This window comes from Acomys russatus, chromosome 7, assembly GCF_903995435.1.
Source record: "Acomys russatus chromosome 7, mAcoRus1.1, whole genome shotgun sequence".
Lineage (NCBI taxonomy): Eukaryota > Metazoa > Chordata > Mammalia > Rodentia > Muridae > Acomys > Acomys russatus.
In genome coordinates, this window is record NC_067143.1 from 4,509,108 (window position 1) to 4,524,167 (window position 15,060).

At 50.1% G+C, this 15,060-nt stretch overlaps 1 protein-coding gene across 2 annotated transcripts; it reads left to right on the forward strand.

Annotated features, from left to right (window-relative positions):
* The first annotated feature begins 582 nt into the window (after window positions 1-582).
* Window positions 583-15,060, forward strand: Izumo2 (IZUMO family member 2). Of its 2 annotated transcripts, XM_051148472.1 has the most exons (7): window positions 583-814; window positions 897-971; window positions 2,219-2,305; window positions 2,828-2,848; window positions 5,842-5,922; window positions 10,886-11,009; window positions 15,018-15,060. In XM_051148472.1, the coding sequence occupies exons 1-7, from the start codon at window positions 583-585 to the stop codon at window positions 15,058-15,060; spliced, it is 663 nt and encodes a 220-aa protein (XP_051004429.1). The 2 variants fall into 2 exon arrangements, with proteins under 2 accessions (XP_051004429.1, XP_051004430.1); XM_051148473.1 differs by lacking the exon at window positions 5,842-5,922.

Here is a 15,060-nt window from a genome sequence, read left to right on the forward strand (position 1 = left end):
GGTCTAAAAAGCGAGTCCAGGACAGCCAAGGCTACACAGAGAGACCTTGTCTTGGGGAAAAAAGGGGGGGAGAGAAAGAAACTGAAGGTGACGGTGGATCTGGGATAATTTGCAGGGGGAGGGAGGGGGATGGAGAATAAATATGATCAAAATACATTGTATGTATGTGTGTAATTCTCAAACATTATTTTTAAAAATGTATGCTGAGGCAAGGTCTCACTATGTAGCTCTGGCTATCCCAGTACCATGTAGACCAGGCTGGCCTAGAACTCACAGAGGTCTGTGTACCTGTCTCTTGTCTCCATAGTGCTGGGATTAAAAGCATGCACCTCCACACCTGGCCTCAAAAAACAATAAAATATTTTTGAGAAAGAGGAGGAAGAAAAAGTGAGGAGGAAGGGAAGCAAGAAAAGCTGTTGGATTAGTTAATTTAAAGGACAGTGGGATAGGATACATCAGTCTTTGTCAGTCCAGGTTCTGGGGGACTTAGAACAGCGCCCAGTAGGTAACTGAATTCCAGAGCTCTGGCTACGTCTCAGGAGCGTTCTGGGACCTCCTCTGTGATGTCACAAAGCGTTCGCCATGCCTTTTGCCTCGGTCCTGGTGCTTCTGTGCGTCCTGAGCATCCCTGGGGGCTGGGGCTGCCTGCAGTGTGACCAGTCGGTGCTGAGCGCCCTCAGTCAGCTGCGTGCAGCCCTCATCCCCAAGCGCTTTGAGGACGAAGCGCTGCTGGCGCGTGCGCAGACCCTGCTCTTGGGCATGGAGGGGCCTTTCTTCAGGGACTACTCCATGAACGCCTTCGTGGGGAAAGTGGGTGTGTGCTTGGGGGTATGCGGGAGAGGCCGGGGTAGTCGTGGGCCTTCTGACCGTGACGCAGCCTCCCTTCTGGTCTGCAGGCATGGATCGGCTGACAAATGTGGCGACATCCTTCAAAAGCCAAATACAGTACATAAATGCTGGCTCTCAGAGAGGTGGGAGACCCTTCAGACACCTCCGGGCCGCCCTTTCAGCACTTCCACGCTTCTCTCCTGGGTAGCTAACGAAGGCATGTGTCCCTGCTGTGAGGTTTAGCAGGCAGAAGGCTGAGATAAGGAGGAGAAAAGCTGAGGGTCACACAGAGTTGAAGATGTGTACAGGACACTTCCATTTCGATGATGCCCATCACAAGATGTGGTTGGCCACACCCTTCTGCTTTCTTATGCTTCTCAAACATTGCGATTTTTTTTTTTCCTTTCAAGACAGGGTTTCCCTGTGCAGCCTTGGCTATCCTAGACTGCTTTGTAGACCAGACTGGCCTCGAACTTACAGAGATCCGCTTGCCTCTGCCTCCCAAGTGCTGGGATTAAAGGTGTGTGCCACCATGTCCCTGCTACATTGTGCTTTTTATAAATAGTTTGTTGATAGTTTCTTGCTTGAAAGACTACATTTCCCAGCTTTCTCTGTAGACTACAGAAGTCATTTCAACCATATAAGGGGTGGTGTCCCATTTTCCCTCTGTAGGCATTCCTTCCATAGCAGTGAATAAACATGGTCCCACCTAAGGTCAGACTAAGCCTCCCTTTCTTTCTACCTTGTCTCTCTATAGCTGTCTTTTAAATAATCTAACATTTGTAATAACCTTCCACCAGTGAGTCTACCCATGGAACTGCCATCCTAGTAACTCAGGAAGCTGAGGCAGGAGGACCATGATGTTGAATCCTGCCCTAATTAGAGTGAGTTCAAGGCCAGCCTTGAAGTTCTGGAGAGGCAGTTCAGCGGCTGTTTCCATGAGCTGGGAATCACCCGGACCAGCTGTTATTCAAGCACACCCAGTGTGCGCACATATTTTAAATCTCAAACACCTGGGGAGCCTTCTAGATAGAATTCAGATTCCTTCTGGATACTCAATGGGTCATTTTTGCAAAGAACTGAGATGAAAACCTCTAAAATCTGGAGCACTTTTTTTCCCTTAAAATGTTATGTGTATGGGCATTTTGCCTGCATGTATTAAGTGGCACCTGCAGGCAAGCACCTATGGGGATCAGACAGGCCATCAGATCCCTTGTAACTCCAGTTCCAGGGGTCAGTGAGCCCCCTGTAGGTGCTGGGAACTGAACTTAGGTCCTTCGCAAGAGCAGCCAGTGTTCTTAACCACTGAGCCATCTCTGCAGCCCAGTTCACTAGCTTTGTAAATGGTCCCATGGGGACCTGCACCAATGAGCATCTGTTCCCTCCTCAGATGGTCCTCTGCTGGAGGAGCTGGTGAGCCTCAGGGAGCACACCATCAAGGAGCTGAAGAAAGCACTAAGAGCTTATGAAGAAAAGGGTGCTGCTCCCCTCTGTGATGCCCAGCACCCCCATCTCCCCTCTGTGACGCCCAGCACCCTCATCTCCCCTCTGTGATGCTCAGCAACCCCTCTCCCCTCTGTGACGCCCAACATCCCCATCTCCCCTCTATGACGTCCAGCACTCCCATCTCCCCTCTGTGATGCCCAGCACCCCCATCTCCCCTCTATGACGTCCAGCACTCCCATCTCCCCTTGGTGACGCCCAGCACCCCCATCTCCCCTCTGTGATGCCCAGCACCCTATCTCCCCTCTGTGACACCCAGCACTACCACCTCCCCTCTGTGACACCTAGCACCCCATCTCCCCTCTGTGATGCCCATCACCCCACCTCCCCTCTGTGACACCCAGCACTACCACCTCCCCTCTGTGACACCTAGCACCCCCATCCCGCCAACATCCCTTCCTCTGCTTCCCCAGGTTTGCCCCTTTCTTTTCTTCCCAATTAAGTTCTCAAGCCACCATGCCTGCTTGACACTCACCTCAGCTCTCTTCTCTTTCAGCCTGCGACCACAAGATTTGTCGTGAGTTCTGTTTTTCCTATCCAGTCCCCATCCTCCCACACCTGTTCCCCATCCTCCCACACCTGTTCCCCATCCTCCCACACCTGTTCTCCATCCTCCCACACCTGCTCCCCATCCTCCCACACCTGTTCCCCATCCTCCCACACCTGTTCCCCATCCTCCCACACATGTTCCCCATCCTCCCACACCTGTTCTCCATCCTCCCACACCTGTTCCCCATCCTCCCACACCTGTTCTCTATCCTCCCACACCAACCCTCAGCGCCATACTCACTTTACCACAGAACCATGAACCTTGTCATCAAGGGAGGGTGCTTTGTTGTGCGTGCACACATGTACTTGTGTGTGTGAGTATGCATGTGTGTGCGTGCATGTGTGCCTGTGTGTGTACACAATCATGTGTGTATACATGTGCTCATGTGTGAGTGTGCATGTGTGTGCACGTGTGTGTACATGTGTGTGCCTGTGTGTGTGTGTGTATGTGTGTGTGTGTGTGCATGCCGTTAGAAGCCAGAGGGACATCCTGGGGTATGATGCCCTGGTAAACATCCAGTATGTTATTTTTTCATTGTTTTTTTTTTTTTTAATTTGTATGAGTGCTTGCACGCTTGTATGTCTGTGCACCATATGTGTGCAGTGCCCATGGAGACCAGAAGAGGGCATCAGGCTCCCTGGAACTGGAGTTCCAGATAACTGTGAGCCATCTTCCCCACCTCAGTTTTATTTTATTTTATTTTATTTATTTATTTATTTATTTATTATGTATACAGTGCTCTGTCTGAATGTACACCTGAAGGCAGAAGAGGGCATCAGAGATCACATTATACATGGTTGCTGGGAATTGAACTCAGGGCCTCTGGAAGAGCAGTCAGTGCTCTTAACCTCTGAGCCATCTCTCCAGCCCCACCCCCCACCTCGGTTTTTGAGACAGGTTCTCAGTGTCAAGAAACTCAATTATTAGGCTGGCTGCCCGGTGAGACTCTGGTATCCCCCTGCCTCTGCCTCCTCAGGGCTGGGATTACAGACACCACCACATCCAACTTTCCTCTCCTAAGGATTGAGCATGGGTCTTTGTGTTTCCAAAGCAAGCACCACTGAGCCAGCTCTGCCTCCCTTCCCCCTGTTGCTTCTCTTTCGACACCAGGTCTCACTCTGTAACCCATGCTCACCTGGAACTCAAGGCAATCCTCCTGCCTCAGCCTCAACAGTGCTGGTATTTCATGAGTCACCAATTCAAACTCAAGACTTGCTTTTGGTCTTTCTGTTTATTGTTTGAGACAGGGTCTCTGCGTAGCCTTGACTGTCCTGAACTCACTCTGTAGACCAGGCTGGCCTCGAACTCAGAGATCCACCTGCCTCTGCCTCCCGCGTGCTGGGATTAGAGGTGTGCAACACACCACCGCCTGCCTTGTTGTTCTGTTTGTTTTTTCACATTTCATTTTATTAGGATGTGTGTGAGCACGGCACACATGTGGGGGTGAGAGGGTCACTTACAGTGGTTGGCTCTCTCTTTCTTCCCTGTGGGTCCTCGGGATTGAACACAGGTCCCCCAGTCTTGGTGGCAAGCACCTTTACCAATTGTGCTATCTCGCTGGCCCCTCGAGATTTGCTTTTTGAGGGCTTATGAAAATGGCATCACCAAGTAAACCCCACATCCCAATGGCTCAACATGGTAAGTGCTTGTTTCTCTGCTGGCTACCCCCCACGGAGAGTCTTGTTTCTCTTCAGACTTCCTCTGCCCCCGTGGTGACCGTCTACACTGACTTTTGACACGGGAAGTTTTGTGGCCTGGAATGACCTCTGGACACACTTCATTTTCCCTTGACTCAGTATAGGGCGTGTGGGTGCGCCTCACAGGAAGGGGAGGAGCCAGTGAACCTGCACCCTCACCACTTTTGCCAGAGGAGACACCAAGGCTGGAAAGTAGCAGATCAAAAAACTAATAAGTGTTGAGGCTGACAAGGTGGCTCCAGGGTAAAGGTGCCTGCCACCAAGCTCGAGGTCCTGAGTTCAGTGCCAAGGACAGACATGATGGAAGAAGAACGGACTACAAGTTGTTCTCTAGCCCCCATTCATGTACATACGTGCACGCATGCTCTCGGGCTCACGCACATGCACGCATGCTCTCGGGCTCACGCACATGCACGCATGCTCTCGGGCTCACGCACATGCACGCATGCTCTCGGGCTCACGCACATGCACGCACACACACCCGGGGGGGGGGGGGAGGAAATACATAAAATGGTAAATGACAGCAACAAACAGTATGTTTGGTTAAGCCCGGTGGTGGCGACGGCAGCACATGCCTTTAATCCCAGCACTCGGGAGGCAGAGGCAGGCAGATCACTGAGAGTTCAAGGCCAGCCTGGTCTACAAAGCAAGTCCAGGACAGCCAAGGCTACACAGAGAAACCCTGTCTCAAATGAAGAAGAGGAGGAGGAGGAGGAGGAGGAGGAGGAGGAGGAGGAAGAGGAGGAGGAGAAACAGGTGGCTGACCCAGATCTACCATAGAAGCTACTGAGGGAGGCTGAGGCAAGAGAATCACAAGTTCAAAGCTAACCTGGATAACTTAGCAAAACAAAAAACAAAAAAGGTTGGGCTTGCAATGCAGACTAGTGGTAAAACCCCAGTAAAGGGCTGGGTTGTGGCTCAGTGGTAGAGCCCCTGCCTAGAATCCCCCAGTGAGGGGCTGGAGTGTGGCTCAGTGGTAGAGCCCCTGCCTAATACTCAAGACCCTGAGTTCAATCCTTACCACCACCACCCCTCCCCCCAAACATGCTATGATCAGAACATTGAGTCAACTCACCTATGGAAAGTCCATGTAATTCTTCAGTGATAGAGAAACCATTTCTCACATGAACCGCCTGCATTTGCTCCACCTACTGTGCCCGGCAGTGGCTCCTCCAACGTTCAGAGGCCCAGGGGACCCCATCTCCTGCTCTTGCCTGTTCTTGGGGTCTGTTTTTCTCCACGTCTCCCTTTCCCCCTGCCCAGGCTTGATCAAAGAAGAGGTTCTGGACTGTTTACGTTGCAAGATAATCACCCCCAGATGCATCAAAGAAAAATATTGCTTTGGTAAGCTGTGGGTTTGCAAATGGGAAGGGTGGCATGTGAGAAACATGGGTTCCTATAGCGGTGGTTTCAAGGCTCCGCACCATCCTTGTCCCTGTGCAGGTGGGTTTCAAGGTTCCCCATAAGCACTTGGGAGGCTGAGATGGGAGGATCTGTAGTTCAAGGCCAGCCTGAGCTACATAACTAATGTCTGTAGACTCTTCCCTCGGGAGTAGTGGACAATGGGGGAAAGAAGTAGATTCCTGAAACTCACTGGCCACACACACACGCACACACGCACACACACTTAAATGTATTTTAAGGACTGGCAAGGTGGCTCATTGATTAAGAGCACTGGCTCTGTTCTTCCAGAGGACCCAGGTTTGATTCCCAGCACCCACACGACAGCTCTCATGTATGTAATTCCAGTTCTAGAGGATCTGCCATTGTCCCTGGCAGCTGAAGGCAATCACATGCACCCACCAAGACGCATAATTACAACATATATATACCTTTAATCCCAGCACTCAGGGAGGCAGAGGCAGGTGAGTCTCTGTGAGTTTAAGGCCAGCTTGCTCTACAAAGTGAGTCCAAGACAGAGAAAGCTACACAGAGAAACTTTGATCTGAAAAACAAAAACCAAAAAGATCCTATCTCAGACAACAAAGTTTATGTTTAGATATTCTCAAAGGTGAAAAGCATAGAAAGGCCGACTCAGTCATTCAACAATTACATGCATGCCCGTATCCTCACAGCAGAGAGAACAGTGCAGAGTCACCCTCCTGGCCACCACACCTGCTTGTTGACTCTGTTTCTTAACAATTAAACTTTATTATACAACCCAACTAGCTTATACAAGAAGGAAAAAGGTTAAAGGGACAAAAGAGTGAACCTTCCAGTAGCCGTTCCATGGGATGGGTCCTTAGGTGTCTCTCTGGCCTGCGTGCTGGTCTAGCTGGTCCGCTGCCCTGCCTGCTCTCTCTGCAGCTGACTTTGTTATTCTCTCTTCCCCAACTGCCTGAATCACGTGGGAAGGACCGTCTCCTTCTCCTGGTGAGGGTTCATTAGAAAGACAATAGTCCAGGTGGGGTTCCCAGGTCTGCTTCCTGAATTCCAGACCCAGGATGGCTCCACTCAGTGTGTCACAAGGTATTCATGGGGTGCCCCAAGGGTAAAACCCGCCAAGACTGCTCCCACCTGTGACAAGGCTTATTCTTTCCCACACCTGTTCCTCCTGCACTACTACTGTCCCTTCCTCCCTTCAGGTCTCAAAGCCCTGTCATCAGAAAGGCCTCCTGATGGCACATCCTAAGATATCACTTTCTATCACACTGTGTCCACTCTCGCTTTTCCTCCAACTTTTTTTCACCCACTTTAGTCTTTTGTCATAGATTTTATTCTATTTTTAAAGATTTGTTTTTACTAGAGTTACTGTAAAAACAGTTGTGAGCTGCCATGTAGGTACTGGGAATCGAACCTGGGTCCTCAGAAGAGCAGCCAGTGCTCCTACCCACTCACTGACGCATCTCTCTCTCTCTTTTTTTTTTTTTTTTTTTTTTTTTTTTTTTTTTGGTTTTTTGAGACAGGGTTTCTCTATGTAGCCTTGGCCATCCTGGACTCACTTTGTAGACCAGGCTGGCCTCGAACTCACAGTGATCCGCCTGCCTCTGCCTCCCGAGTGCTGGGATTAAAGGCGTGCGCCACCACGCCCAGCTCTGACGCATCTCTCTATCCCCGCTACTTTTTTTTTTTTTTTTTTTTTGGTCATAGTATTCATCTTAGGCAGTGTTCTATTGCGTGAAATGACGCCATGACTATGGTAACTCTTACAAGACAAAGCATTTAATTGGGACTGGCTTAAGGTTTTGGAGGCTTAATTTTTTGTCATCAATTAGGCCATTTTCCTTCAAACCACCACGTTCCACTCCTTGGCCCCCAGAAGCTTATAGACATATCGTAATGCCAAATGCAGTTAGTCCAACTTCAAAAGTCCCCACAGTTGGGGATGGCTCAGTGGTTAAGAGCGCTGCCTGCTCTTCCAGAGGTCGTGAGTTCAATTCCCAGCAACCACATGGTGGCTTACAACCATCTATAATGTGATCTGATACCCTCTTCTGCAGATAAAACACTCATATACAATAAATAAAAATAAAATTAAATTCAAAAGTCCCTACAGTCTAGCACAGCCCCAATGACGTTTCAGAGTTCAAAGTTCAAAGTCTCTTCTGAGACTCATGCAATCTCTTAACTGTGACTCCCTGTAAAATCAAAATAAAAAAGCAGATCACATATTTCAACCTATAATGTCACACAGGAAACACAGCGGAGAAATGCTGGGCTAAAGTCAGACCAAACCCAGCTGGGCCAACTCCAAACGCAGCATCTCCATGGCTGAAGTCAAAGCTCTCAGATCTGCAACTCCTTTCAGCTTTTGTTTTGTTTTGTTTTTCAAGACAGGGTTTCTCTGTGTAGCCTTGGGATGTCCTGAACTCGCTTTCTAGACCAGGCTGACCTCTCGAACTCACAGCGATCCTCCTGCCTCTGCCTCCCTCCACGCTGGGATTACAGCGATCAGCTTGGCTCTCCTTTCAGCTTTATTGTCTGAAACACACTTCTTTTTCTCTTGGGCCGGTTCCACTCCCTGTTAGCAGCTTTTCTCAACAAGTATCCCATGGCTCCGGCATCTCCAACCCCTCGGGGTTTTCAAGACAATCCGCCTTCACCTTCACAGTGTCACACAGTGGCCTCTCTAGGCCTCCATGCAGGGACATCCCCCCCCCCCCCCCCCCCCCACACACACACACTGGCCTCTGCAGCTCCTAATCACAGAGGGAAATTCCAGAACCCTTTCTTCTATCCTTGACTTTAAAGGCAGAACAACTATGGCCAAAGCTGCTGAGTCCTGCTGCCTGCTGCGGCTGGAAGTTGGCATTCTTGTTCAATTACGTTTTCACTGGATAGTTTTCTTCCCTCTTTAATTCCTTCTCACAAGTTGGAAGCACAGCTAGGTGAGGGTTTCCCTGAGGTCGGCACTCCTTTAGTTAGCATCAGCCTTTTCTTTAAGCTTTTTATTTCCTCGAGCGCTGCACCCCGCCCCCCAACGCAGGACACTTCCTCCTTTTCTCCTCAGACTGAACATGTTATATTTCCTCTTGCTCAGCCTGCTCCTTACCGTTCTAGATTTGCAGAAGGGTGGCCGCTGCGGCTCAGTCAATGCTAGGCTGTCTCCTTCACCAAGGCCATTAGTTCAGAACTCTTCAGTTTAGCCTCAGGCAGATATTTTAGACAAGAGCAGAAAGCAGCCATCTTGTTTACCAAAATCTCACAAGAACAGTCTCTAGGACACATACTAACATTCTTCCCCTGTGTGCTGAGCTATTATAATCTACACTGCTCTCAGCACGGCTGTCTTTCCCACTCCCACTAGGGCAGCCCGTTAAGTCCCACTTACAATGTTCAACTGTGCTGGGGGTGGGGAGGGGGGAGTGGGGGAGTGGGGAGGGGCTGGGGATGGTGGGGGGGATGTACCCCTTTATTCCCAGCACTCGGGAGGCAGAGGCAGGTAGATCTCTGTGAGTTCGAAGCCAGCCTGGTCTAAGGAGCAAGTTCCAGGACAGCCAAGGCTACACAGAGAAACCCTGTCCTGGGGTGGGGGTGGGGGGACAGAAAAAAAGCTCATCTGCTTTCCTAATCCAAAGTCCCAAAGTCCATATCCCACCCACAAGCAGCACGGTCAGGCCTGTCACAGCAATATCCTGCTCGCTGGTATCAACGGCTGTCTTAGTTACTGTTCTATTGCCGTGAAGGGACACCAACAACGATGGCCACTCTCATAAAAGAAAGCATTTAATTGGGGCTCCCTTACAATTTCAAAGGATTAGCCAGTCAGACCTGCCTCTGGAGAAGCAGCTGAGAGCTCTACATCCTGAGGCACAGGCAGAAGGAAGAGAGGCTCTGGGGGCTCCACCCCCAGGGACACACCTCCCCTAACGAGGCCACGCCTCCTAACCCCTTCAAATAGCACCACTCCCTGGGGACCAAGTGTTCTATGAGCCAACAGAGGCATTCTCATTAAAAGCGCTGCAGTATTTAAGAGCCTCAGACCTCCACCTGCCTTACAGAACATGAGGCTTTAAGGACATTTTCTTCTATAACCACCATGGTCTCCTGATAGCCGATAAGTTCCGTGTGTGTGTGTGTGTGTGTGTGTGTGTGTGTGTGTGTGTGTGTGAGAGAGAGAGAGAGAGAGAGAGAGAGAGAGAGAGAGAGAGAGAGGAGAGAGAACAAGTGGATGTGGGGAAATACTGCAGAGGCCAAGAGTGCCCCCCCCCACCCCCACCTCCCCAACATGCTCCCTTGAGAGAGGGGTCTCTTGCTGAATCTGGAGCCAGGATTGGTGCCCAACACATTCCAGCAATCCTCCTGCCTCAGCCTCCCACAGCCCTGGCTTTAGAAGGGTGTGTGTGTGTGTGTGTGTGTGTGTGTGTGTGTACAGCTATACCTGGGTTTTTACGTGGGTTCTGGGATTCGAACTCAGTTCCTCATGCTTGTGTACTCGGCGTTACTTCCCCACTGGCCCATGTCCTCAGCAACACAAGACAACTTCACACCTGCCCACCAATGCCCCTAATTGTCACCTGAATCTTTTCCATGGGAGATTTATTCCAATTAGGGACCAACAAAAGTGCTCACTGCTAATTTTTTTTAATTTATTTTTTGTCTTTTGTTTAGTTTTGAGTTTTGGGGGTTTTTTTGTGGGGTTTTTTGTTTTTTGTTGGTTTTTTGGTTTTTTTGTTTGTTTGTTTGTTTGTAGCCCTGACTGTCCTAGAACTTGCTATGTGATAGGCTGGGCTGTGATATTTGCCATGGGTGAATTGTACTTGGGAGCCTGACATATGGTGCTGGGTGTTGAGCCAACCAAACAGGGAGATGGAGGAGGTTACAAAGGGCCACAGTTTGAAGCTGAGTTTCACTTCCCCCTGCCCAGTGGATGGGCAGCCCCGCATGGCTCTCAAGTTCCAGTTTGACGGCAAGCTGAGGAACATGGCGGTGGTCGGCGACTTGGTGACTGTGGGACTGGCTGTCCTAGTCTTCTTGGTCATCCTGATTGCGTGAGTCACCCCAACCCCCTATGTCCCCAGCCAGGTGTGGTGGTCCACTACTGCGACCCCAGTACTTGCGAGGCTTGAGGCAGGAGGATGGCTATAAGTTCAAGGCCAATCTTCAACTACATAGCAATATGCTATGTCAGAAAGCGGGGGAGGTGGGATGTGGCTCAGTTGGTAGAGGATCTGCCTAGATGCTCAAAGGCATGGCTCTGATCTCCAGTATTGGAGAAATCAAGTCTGGTGTCACACACTTGTCATCACAACACTTGGGAAGTGGAGACAGGAGGATCAGACATTCAAGATCTTCGTTGGCTAAATAGTGAGTTTGGGTCCATCCTGAGCTACATGAAACCATGTCTCAAACAGAGAAACGGGGCAGAGGGAGAGAGATAGGAAGGAAGGGGGGAAAAGGATGCATAAAGAGATCTTTGGTTCCCCCCCCCCAGATTCCGGCACACCCCCCCCCCCATCGCTTTGTTCTTCAGTCCCTCTCTCAATTTTTTCTTTTGTGTCTCCTCCCCTCTTTAAAGACATGTTGTTGTTGTTTCAAGACAGGGCTTTTCAAGACAGGGCTTTATTGCGTAGCCCTGGCTATCCTAGAACTCACATTGTAGACCAGGCTGGCTTTGAACGGATCTGTCTGCCTCTGTCTCCCAAGAGTTGGGATTGAAGGTGTGTGTGTCATCGCCGCCACCAGCAACAAGACATTACTTTTAGTTGTGTACATATCTTTGTGGGGACTGTGTGCATATGACTGCAGAACCCACAGAGGCCAGAAAAGGGCGTGGGGGCCCCATGAGCTGCAGTGGAAGCAGCTGTGAGGCACCAGGTAGGCGCTGGGAACCAACCTTGGGTTCTCTGTAAGAGCCATAGGTGCACTGACCATCGCCCCAGCACTGCTGTCCGCCCCCCTTACGTTCTCTCTCTCCCCATCGCCCCTCTGAGTCTCTCATTTTCTTTTTCCCTCAGCCCTAAGCCACAAAGCTACACAGGTCCCTAGCTTTATTCTCTATCGTTCTGAGTCCCTTCTTCCATTAAAAAAAAAAAAAAGAGCAAGTCCTGGACAGCCAAGGCTACACATAGAAACTCTGTCTCGAAAAACCAAAAAAAAAAAGAAAAGAAAAGAAAAGAGGAAGAAGAAGAAGAGGAAGACTAAGTAGTAGTAGAAGGAGGAGGAAGGAAGGAAGAAAAGAAGAAAAGGAGGAGAAATAGTTGAACACAGTGGCACACACCTTTAATCCCAGCATTCAGGAGGCAGAGGCAGGTGGATCTCTGAGAGTTCAAGGCCAGCTTGGTCTACATAGTGAGTTCCAGGACAGCCAGAGCTACATAGTGAGACTCTGGGGGACAAAAAAGTGAATGTGCTGATCAAAACCAAGGTTTGTCCTAACTGAGTTGTTGTTATATATTTTTTTACTAACATTGTTGCCGCTATATTCATTTGTTAAACTTTTTTGAGACAGAACACTGTGTAAACTTGGCAGGTCTGGAGCTCACCCTGTAGACCAGGCTAGCCTCCAAATTGTAGAGATCCATCTGCCTCTGCCTCTTTCTAGCACTGGGAACTAAGCCTATGACCCTGGACAACAAGATAAGGCTCTTAACCACTTAGCCACCTCTCCAGCCCACCCAGCCCTGCCAGGTTCCTGTTATCCAAGGAGCCCAAGGGCTCAGGACAATGACCAGAGAGAGACCTTTAGGCTGGTCCAGACCAGGGCACTGTAAACAGCCGCAGTAAGGCAGCTCAGTCACTCTTAGCTTTGTGTCCTTGGTTGGTATGTGGGAGAGATAGGCTGGCTCTGAGCAGGATCTAGGTAGGCAATCCCTGTGACTCGCAGGTCAGCAGATAAGCAAGGGAGACAGGGGAACATGGAGGCAGGGGCCGGGCTTCCTTCTCACTTTTTGTTTTGTTCTCTTGGGTTTTGGGGGACAGGGTCTCATGGAGCCCAGGCTAAGTCTCAAACTCTCAGTGTGTCTGAGATTGACCTGAAACTCCTGATGGCCCTGCCTCCACCTCCCTAGTGCAGGGTTTGCAGGTGTGCACTTCCATCCCTCTCTTATTCAGTGCTGGGGGATGGAGTCTGGGCTTTCATGTGCTGCGGAGCACTTTACCCACCAAGTCACTCCCAGCTTCATTTCCCTGTCCATTTGGGCCCCAGCCAGTGGCATCTAAGTCCCCGTTCACCAGGTATGTGTGTTGTTTTCTCTCTGAGACACAACGAGGCCTTGCCTTTCTCATAGAATGACAGCAGTGTTTGGATACAGGCCAGTCCCAAAATCCAGGGTGATGTCAGCTTGTCTTAATTACACCTGCAAAGACTGTTTCCAAATAAGGCCACCTGGGCAGGAGCTGGACAGTGGGAAATGGAGGACATAGCTTTGGGAGGTGGTGCTGTACTCTGCTTCTGCCCATCTGTCCTGGTACTCTGCTTCTGCCCATCTGTACTGGTACTCTGCTTCTGCCCATTTGTACTGGTACTCTGCTTCTGTCCATCAATCCTGGTACTCTGCTTCTGTCCATCTGTCCTGGTACTCTGCTTCTCTTCATCAGTCCTGGTACTCTGCTTCTGCCCGTCTGTACTGGTACTCTGCTTCTGTCCATCAGTCCTGGTACTCTGCTTCTGCCCGTCTGTATTGGTACTCTGCTTCTGCCCATCAGTCCTGGTACTCTGCTTCTGCCCATCAGTCCTGGTACTCTGCTTCTGCCCATCAGTCCTGGTACTCTGCTTCTGCCCATCAGTCCTGGTACTCTGCTTCTGCCCATCAGTCCTGGTACTCTGCTTCTGCCCATCAGTCCTGGTACTCTGCTTCTGCCCATCAGTCCTGGTACTCTGCTTCTGCCCATCAGTCCTGGTACTCTGCTTCTGCCCATCAGTCCTGGTACTCTGCTTCTGCCATCAGTCCTGGTACTCTGCTTCTGCCCATCAGTCCTGGTCTGCTTCTAGCTCCATCAGTCCTGGTACTCTGCTTCTGCCCATCAGTCCTGGTACTCTGCTTCTGCCCATCTGTCCTGGTACTCTGCTTCTGCCCATCAGTCCTGGTACTCTGCTTCTGCCCATCTGTCCTGGTACTCTGCTTCTCTTCATCAGTCCTGGTACTCTGCTTCTGCCCATCAGTCCTGGTACTCTGCTTCTGCCCATCAGTCCTGGTACTCTGCTTCTGCCCATCAGTCCTGGTACTCTGCTTCTGCCCATCAGTCCTGGTACTCTGCTTCTGCCCATCAGTCCTGGTACTCTGCTTCTGCCCATCAGTCCTGGTACTCTGCTTCTGCCCATCAATCCTGGTACTCTGCTCTGCCCATCAGTCCTGGTACTCTGCTTCTGTCTATCCTTCCTTGCTCCTGGTCCCCTTGATTCCATGTTCTCCCAGTCCTGGCCAGAAACTAATGTTATCTCTGGCTGAGCCCCTGGGGTGTGGAGTCAGTTCCAGCCTTTGTCCTGCTTTTATCTACCTGTCTTCTATCTATCTATCTACCACCTATCTTTTATCCATCATCTTTCTTTCTATCATCTATCAATCATATGTCCTATCATTTATGTCATCTGTCATCTATCTATCCATTTATTGTATATCTACCATCTATCCATCGCTCTGTCATCTTTCATCTATCGATCCATCTACTTATCACCTATCTATCTATCTATCTATCTATCTATCTATCTATCTATCTATCCACCTATCATCGTCTACCCTGTGTGTGTGAAGTGTAGGTGTGTGCATGCTGGGACAGGCGTGTGGAAGTCAGGAGACAACTCTCTGGAGTGATATCTACCATCCACCTTGTGGGTGCTGAGGATCAGGTGCAGGTTGTCAGGCTTGCTGGCAGCTTTCTCTACCTTCTGAGTCACCTCACAACCCCAGGGTTTGGATTCTTTGAGATATTGTCCCATTCTGTAACCAAGGTTAGCCTGGGACTCAGGACAATCCTCCTGTCTCAACCTCCCAAAGCGCCTTGATCACAGGCAAGGCCACCTGACCCACTTTAACCTTCCTCTTTTTCCTTCTGCCCAGGGCTTGTACGTACAGGCAAAACCGAAAACTCCTGCTGAAGTAG